Source organism: Eucyclogobius newberryi, unplaced genomic scaffold (genome assembly GCF_026437365.1).
Source record: "Eucyclogobius newberryi isolate DKJ021-1_F unplaced genomic scaffold, fEucNew1.0.hap1 SCAF_20, whole genome shotgun sequence".
Taxonomy (NCBI): domain Eukaryota; kingdom Metazoa; phylum Chordata; class Actinopteri; order Gobiiformes; family Gobiidae; genus Eucyclogobius; species Eucyclogobius newberryi.
Genome location: NW_027315835.1, coordinates 29,538,881 through 29,547,113, shown reverse-complemented (window position 1 = coordinate 29,547,113; position 8,233 = coordinate 29,538,881). Strand labels below are relative to the sequence as shown.

General features: G+C 53.5%; 1 protein-coding gene across 12 annotated transcripts in view; it reads right to left on the bottom strand.

The window, feature by feature from the left end:
- Window positions 1–4,094, bottom strand: part of shisa6 (shisa family member 6) — a 138,319-nt gene extending 134,225 nt beyond the window's left edge. For 11 of the 12 annotated variants that reach the window (XM_072455753.1, XM_072455760.1, XM_072455755.1 and 8 more), the window contains exons 1-2: window positions 4,034–4,094; window positions 2,910–3,791 (exon numbers count right to left, since the gene is read on the bottom strand). In XM_072455753.1, the coding sequence (XP_072311854.1) occupies window positions 2,910–3,436 (527 nt within the window). In that variant the 5' untranslated portion in view covers window positions 3,437–3,791; window positions 4,034–4,094. Of the gene's footprint in view, window positions 1–2,909; window positions 3,839–4,033 lie in introns of those variants that run through there. The other variant, XM_072455754.1, reaches the window with a different exon arrangement.
- Between the last annotated feature and the right edge of the window lie 4,139 nt (window positions 4,095–8,233).

The following is an 8,233-nucleotide window of genomic DNA, read 5'->3' as shown; positions in this document are numbered from 1 at the left end:
ATGGCAGCAGAGTGGCAGGGTGGACGGGAGCTAGCACTCTCGCGTCATAGCAAGGATGTTGTGGGTTTGATTCCCGGGGTTGGTTTTATTTTATACGACCATGAAAAAAAGCAAAAGCGTGAGTGTGAGCACGAGGGCCAGGAGCCTGACGAGAGGGTGAAGTGTGAGCGTGCACGAGGGCCAGGAGCCTGACGAGAGGGTGAAGTGTGAGCGTGCACGAGGGCCAGGAGCCTGACGAGAGGGTGAAGTGTGAGCGTGCACGAGGGCCAGGAGCCTGACGAGAGGGTGAAGTGTGAGCGTGCACGAGGGCCAGGAGCCTGACGAGAGGGTGAAGTGTGAGCGTGCACGAGGGCCAGGAGCCTGACGAGAGGGTGAAGTGTGAGCGTGCACGAGGGCCAGGAGCCTGACGAGAGGGTGAAGTGTGAGCGTGCACGAGGGCCAGGAGCCTGACGAGAGGGTGAAGTGTGAGCGTGCACGAGGGCCAGGAGCCTGACGAGAGGGTGAAGTGTGAGCGTGCACGAGGGCCAGGAGCCTGACGAGAGGGTGAAGTGTGAGCGTGCACGAGGGCCAGGAGCCTCACGAGAGGGTGAAGTGTGACCGTGCACGAGGGCCAGGAGCCTGACGAGAGGGTGAAGTGTGAGCGTGCACGAGGGCCAGGAGCCTGACGAGAGGGTGAAGTGTGAGCGTGCACGAGGGCCAGGAGCCTGACGAGAGGGTGAAGTGTGACCGTGCACGAGGGCCAGGAGCCTGACGAGAGGGTGAAGTGTGAGCGTGCACGAGGGCCAGGAGCCTGACGAGAGGGTGAAGTGTGACCGTGCACGAGGGCCAGGAGCCTGACGAGAGGGTGAAGTGTGAGCGTGCACGAGGGCCAGGAGCCTGACGAGAGGGTGAAGTGTGACCGTGCACGAGGGCCAGGAGCCTGACGAGAGGGTGAAGTGTGAGCGTGCACGAGGGCCAGGAGCCTGACGAGAGGGTGAAGTGTGACCGTGCACGAGGGCCAGGAGCCTGACGAGAGGGTGAAGTGTGACCGTGCACGAGGGCCAGGAGCCTGACGAGAGGGTGAAGTGTGAGCGTGCACGAGGGCCAGGAGCCTGACGAGAGGGTGAAGTGTGAGCGTGCACGAGGGCCAGGAGCCTGACGAGAGGGTGAAGTGTGACCGTGCACGAGGGCCAGGAGCCTGACGAGAGGGTGAAGTGTGAGCGTGCACGAGGGCCAGGAGCCTGACGAGAGGGTGAAGTGTGCGCGTGCACGAGGGCCAGGAGCCTGACGAGAGGGTGAAGTGTGAGCGTGCACGAGGGCCAGGAGCCTGACGAGAGGGTGAAGTGTGAGCGTGCACGAGGGCCAGGAGCCTGACGAGAGGGTGAAGTGTGAGCGTGCACGAGGGCCAGGAGCCTGACGAGAGGGTGAAGTGTGCGCGTGCACGAGGGCCAGGAGCCTCACGAGGGCCAGGAGCCTGACGAGAGGGTGAAGTGTGCGCGTGCACGAGGGCCAGGAGCCTCACGAGGGCCAGGAGCCATCCATCGATTAGTCGACTAAAGAGCAGCAAAAGTCTCATTATGATAAGGCCATGTATCTGCAACGTTCTGAGAAACAATGTGTTTATTTGTAAAACGTTAGATTAAACTGACGATTCACTCCGAAATCTCCCGCTAAGTCACAAAATAACCTCTTCTTTCTGACTTAGAAAATAAATGCTGCATATGTCATTTGAAAATGCTCTACATGAAAAAGTGCGATCGTGAATAATACTATTGTGTCTATGGGTTTTCTATTTCTTTTTTTTCTGTATGTACAGGATTTCAGTGCGCAAAGCAAATGTTCGAGCGCTGTCCAATGTACATCTTATAACGAACCATCATTGCACGACATCTCAAATAGACGCTCAACGTATCCAACATCATGTGTTTGTTTCTGTTGTGACACTTTCACAGATGAAACAGAAAAAGCATCTGCTGCAGAGACTCGCCCTGACAAGTCGCTCTACGTCTGGAGCCACAGCTGCCCTTGTCTCTCACGCACACATCACAGTCACACAGGCCAGTGTGGAAATGTCCTGCCCAAGGACACAACCAGCACTCACATCACTATTAGTGAAACATTTTGGAATGAAGGCGATTTTTATTGATTTTACATTGATTTAATGATGCGTTTCAGAATCTGCATAGTCCAGACAACCATTATCAAAATACCACTGAGGTTATTCTTATCGTCCATTTGTTTAATTTTTTCCCGAAACCAGTAAAAAAAAAAGAAAATATATTTGTCATCATTGAATAAAACTTATTTATAAAACTAAAGAATCACCTTTAGACACTTTAAGGTCTAGAGAGTCAGTGCTGTTTAGAACGAGGGAGTCCTGATCCCAGTGACAGTGATTGTCCACAACACACAGAGGAAACTGAGGGAAAAGAGGCGATATTATGTTGAAGAAATCGCCCATTTGAGCGTATATATCTGGGAGGGCTTTTCATGTTTAGCGTTCACTTGGGAAAAACCATGTCATACAGTAGATGGGACATTGTCTCCGGGCCGTTTTCACCAAATGCATGTCCCTCAGAGACATAAAGATCAGCTCTTGAAGTCCTGCACACACCAAACTTTACACTTTACAGGATTTTGATGGACATGAAGGATTTGTTCAGATCTGATGTTTTCAAGTTTTAACTACAAATAACTCCAATACTATATCAATATAATAACCTAGTCATTTTAAATAAATATGTGCCGTTCTTGGTCATGTTTACACAAAAAATGCCTTTTAAAAGTAACTAGTCATAGAATGATTTTCTTACATTTGTGAATAAACTACCACATCAAAAGTTGTTCATTGTAATCTCTAATTGTGAGCTGTGCAGTGGAATCCTGCCGCGCGTCACACCGCTCCGCGCGTCACGCTCTCCCGCGCTTACCTGTGAATATTCATCTCCTGCGGCGGCTCCGTTGCCTTGTCGTACGCCACTTTGACGGACACTCCCAGCACAATGATGAAGGCAATGATCCCGCATGTGATGTACACGGCCGTGTTGGTCTGGTCCATGCTGGGGTCGTACGTGTCTCCCGTGGGCACTGGTGAGGGGGCGGCCGTCTGCACCCACTTTGGAGACTCGTAGTTGTCGCAGGCTTTCTGGTTGAGCCGGTCCTTCTTGTACTCGCAGCAGAAGCGCAGGTAGCACGTGCCGCAGCAGTAGCGGTGGTCCGTGTTGTTGCACTCGAACATCTTGTCGTACTGACCGCTCACGTCGAAGTAGCCCAGGCATGTGTCGTGCGTGCTGACTGGCGCCGGGGCTGCGGTGCGCGGCTGCAGAGTGCTGGGCATTAATGTGGTTTTGGGCGGCTTCCGAGTGGAAGGTTTGAGCTTTTTGGCGCCTGCGGCGGCGCCCAGCACGCACAACGGCTCTAAACACACGAGCAGCAACAGGACGTGTCCTGTCCCCATGGTGAACGAACTTCAGGCGCTGTGGAGGCGGCTACGTGTGCGGAGTCTGTTTAGTCTTTGGCCAGCGTGTCTTCGTCTTCCCGCGCCGCCGTCATCGCTGAAAACAACTGAAGGGCACGTCACGGCTTTTCTGGAAAGGCGGTGTCACGATCGCTGCATCTCCTGACCGCACCGCAGCTCTTTGACGCGCGTAGTCTTCGCTGTCCGTGGTGCTGAAGTGTCGCCGCTTGCCCCGGACGCAGCTGTGTCCTCGGTGCTGGAGTCCTCACGGACACTGGGGATCTCCTCTGCACTCGGTCTGCGCGTCTGTGGCGCGGGATCCAGCCCAGGCTCTCGTGCTCGACTTAAACTTGTGCTGGAGAGACAAACAACCACTGTTAGTTACGGCCACGCGTCACAGCAGATTTACGCGCTTCCTCCTACTTGGTTCTTACAAATGTCACTAAAACACGCTCATTGCAGCATTTTCAACCAAATATATTACCATCGTGCACTTCTCTCTTACAGACTGTCAATAAAACAGAGAGTGAATGGCATATACTTGAAGCCTGTTTCCCTCTGTGGTCACAGAGATCTGTGGCTCCCACATTGTCGTACCTGCGTCAGGGCCGCGCGGCTGTGGACATACTCCGCTCCGTGAGTCCTGAGAGTGAGGAGGATGAGCGCGTTCTGAAGCAGACCCTCGCTCATCCCTCACTCCCTCGCTCTAGCGCCACCTCCTGCCTCTGACGTCAGAAGACCCCCCCACACACACATAATTTCTTCCTGTAGTTTGTATTGCAAATATAATGTTTCACATGTTTTATAGCCTAAATGTTTTTTGTTTGTTTTTTATTAAGCCCATTTTGGTCGGAAGTGATCACTTGACGTTGTTTAACCAATGAAAAGTCAGGAAACACGGACCTCATGTGTTTGCGCTCTTCCATCACCACCGCACTTCACAGGGGCCGACAGGGGCCGACAGGAGGAGTGTCAGGTGAAAAAGTGACCTGTATCAGCCGAGCGGACGCTGTGGTAGCTGTGCACTCTATCCTTTATGCCACACACAAACGTCTCTTATGGGCAAGTCATGGAATCAGTGTGGAGGGTTGAGAACGGGCAATACACACAAAATACACACTTGAGTTCTTCACTCTGTTGTGCCTCGAGTCAAACTCTGTCCAATCAGATCAATGTATTTCTGTGACACGGGTGAAACTGAGGAGTTCAAACTTCTCTCACAAGGACAGTTCTAGGCATGTTGATGGACCCAACAAGATTTATTGTGGCTCACCAAATGACAAACACTGTCATTAAATACATGGACATTTGCCTTGAACATCATTGTTTCGACCACAGAACCCCAAGAAACGAGGAGCAAGAGAAGAGTAAAAATGGAAAAAAACAAGGCAGGTAAAACTGAGCTGACCAATCAAAGCTGATGGACCGTAATCTCTGTGTTAACAAGGCTAACAAGGCTAACAAGCTCACATGGCTAACATGACCAGCTCCCTTATCACGGATGAAACCCGAGGTAGTGAAAGTGTGGATGGAGAAGAAGACTATGAAGAGCAAGAACCCCAGACTGGTGGGAGTCCCAGAGGGTGAGGAGGGGGACACTTCCTGGAGACGGTGATTCCAGAGCTTCTGGCACTGGAGCTGCTCCATCACGACAGAAAGAGCCTGAGGCAAAACAGACAAGAAGCTGACAAACTACAAGGTCTGATAATGAGGTTTCTGAAGCATGTGGAGTGGATCATGAAGGCTTCAAAAGTGAAAGGAGACCTCCAGTACAAGATATTCCATTTGAGATTCCTCAACAACAACAAAGGTTTTGCCCTCTGAGCTTTACTTCATATTTCCTGCGGGTCTTTTGGTGATGTCATCAAAACACTGACAACTGAACAACAGCGAGAAAAGACCCGCTTACGGAAAGTATCTGAACACTAAATAAGACCTTATTGTTGCCTGATCTATTGGTTGCCAGGACAAGAAAGAAAGAAAATCTTTTCAGTCACATGCACAGCTAAAGAAAACTGTTTTTTTTAAATCTTAGATTTAGTTAAACCTCAACATCATCAGTGACAGTTTTAAATCTCTTTTAAAAAACAGTTTTTTCAGACCTTTAACAGCCACTGAGCCTGTGAAAGGACTGGAATATTATGTCTCTGTCTCTTGTCTCTTAACTGTATGTTTCTTCTGTTGTTTTAATCTCTGTCTTTTTCATTGTGAAGCACTTTGGATTTTAAATGTGCCACAAATAAAAAAATACTAATTTGAACATTGTCAGAGTAGAACCTGTCTCACATCTTCAGGAAGAATGTTCCAGATTTTAGCTGCATAAAACTGAAACACAGATTCTCCATGTTTAGTCCTGACTCTGGCACCAGCAGGAGGCCGGTCCATGTTTAGTCCTGACTCTGGCACCAGCAGGAGGCCGGTCCATGTTTAGTCCTGACTCTGGCACCAGCAGGAGGCCGGTCCATGTTTAGTCCTGACTCTGGCACCAGCAGGAGGCCGGTCCATGTTTAGTCCTGACTCTGGCACCAGCAGGAGGCCGCTCCATGTTTAGTCCTGACTCTGGCACCAGCAGGAGGCCGGTCCATGTTTAGTCCTGACTCTGGCACCAGCAGGAGGCCGCTCCATGTTTAGTCCTGACTCTGGCACCAGCAGGAGGCCGGTCCATGTTTAGTCCTGACTCTGGCACCAGCAGGAGGCCGCTCCATGTTTAGTCCTGACTCTGGCACCAGCAGGAGGCCGGTCCATGTTTAGTCCTGACTCTGGCACCAGCAGGAGGCCGGTCCATGTTTAGTCCTGACTCTGGCACCAGCAGGAGGCCAGTCCATGTTTAGTCCTGACTCTGGCACCAGCAGGAGGCCGCTCCGTGTTTAGTCCTGACTCTGGCACCAGCAGGAGGCCGCTCCATGTTTAGTCCTGACTCTGGCACCAGCAGGAGGCCGGTCCATGTTTAGTCCTGACTCTGGCACCAGCAGGAGGCCGGTCCATGTTTAGTCCATGTTTAGTCCTGACTCTGGCACCAGCAGGAGGCCGCTCCGTGTTTAGTCCTGACTCTGGCACCAGCAGGAGGCCGGTCCATGTTTAGTCCTGACTCTGGCACCAGCAGGAGGCCGGTCCATGTTTAGTCCTGACTCTGGCACCAGCAGGAGGCCGGTCCATGTTTAGTCCTGACTCTGGCACCAGCAGGAGGCCGGTCCATGTTTAGTCCTGACTCTGGCACCAGCAGGAGGCCGGTCCATGTTTAGTCCTGACTCTGGCACCAGCAGGAGGACGCTCCGTGTTTAGTCCTGACTCTGGCACCAGCAGGAGGCCGGTCCGTGTTTAGTCCTGACTCTGGCACCAGCAGGAGGCCGGTCCGTGTTTAGTCCTGACTCTGGCACCAGCAGGAGGCCGGTCCGTGTTTAGTCCTGACTCTGGCACCAGCAGGAGGCCGGTCCGTGTTTAGTCCTGACTCTGGCACCAGCAGGAGGCCGGTCCATGTTTAGTCCTGACTCTGGCACCAGCAGGAGGCCGGTCCATGTTTAGTCCTGACTCTGGCACCAGCAGGAGGACGCTCCGTGTTTAGTCCTGACTCTGGCACCAGCAGGAGGCCGCTCCATGTTTAGTCCTGACTCTGGCACCAGCAGGAGGCCGGTCCATGTTTAGTCCTGACTCTGGCACCAGCAGGAGGCCGGTCCATGTTTAGTCCTGACTCTGGCACCAGCAGGAGGCCGGTCCATGTTTAGTCCTGACTCTGGCACCAGCAGGAGGCCGGTCCATGTTTAGTCCTGACTCTGGCACCAGCAGGAGGCCGGTCCATGTTTAGTCCTGACTCTGGCACCAGCAGGAGGACGCTCCGTGTTTAGTCCTGACTCTGGCACCAGCAGGAGGCCGGTCCGTGTTTAGTCCTGACTCTGGCACCAGCAGGAGGCCGGTCCGTGTTTAGTCCTGACTCTGGCACCAGCAGGAGGCCGGTCCGTGTTTAGTCCTGACTCTGGCACCAGCAGGAGGCCGCTCCATGTTTAGTCCTGACTCTGGCACCAGCAGGAGGCCGCTCCATGTTTAGTCCTGACTCTGGCACCAGCAGGAGGCCGCTCCATGTTTAGTCCTGACTCTGGCACCAGCAGGAGGCCGGTCCGTGTTTAGTCCTGACTCTGGCACCAGCAGGAGGCCGGTCCGTGTTTAGTCCTGACTCTGGCACCAGCAGGAGGCCGGTCCGTGTTTAGTCCTGACTCTGGCACCAGCAGGAGGCCGGTCCGTGTTTAGTCCTGACTCTGGCACCAGCAGGAGGCCGGTCCATGTTTAGTCCTGACTCTGGCACCAGCAGGAGGCCGGTCCATGTTTAGTCCTGACTCTGGCACCAGCAGGAGGACGCTCCGTGTTTAGTCCTGACTCTGGCACCAGCAGGAGGCCGGTCCATGTTTAGTCCTGACTCTGGCACCAGCAGGAGGCCGGTCCATGTTTAGTCCTGACTCTGGCACCAGCAGGAGGCCGGTCCATGTTTAGTCCTGACTCTGGCACCAGCAGGAGGCCGGTCCATGTTTAGTCCTGACTCTGGCACCAGCAGGAGGCCGGTCCATGTTTAGTCCTGACTCTGGCACCAGCAGGAGGACGCTCCGTGTTTAGTCCTGACTCTGGCACCAGCAGGAGGCCGGTCCGTGTTTAGTCCTGACTCTGGCACCAGCAGGAGGCCGGTCCGTGTTTAGTCCTGACTCTGGCACCAGCAGGAGGCCGGTCCATGTTTAGTCCTGACTCTGGCACCAGCAGGAGGCCGCTCCATGTTTAGTCCTGACTCTGGCACCAGCAGGAGGCCGGTCCATG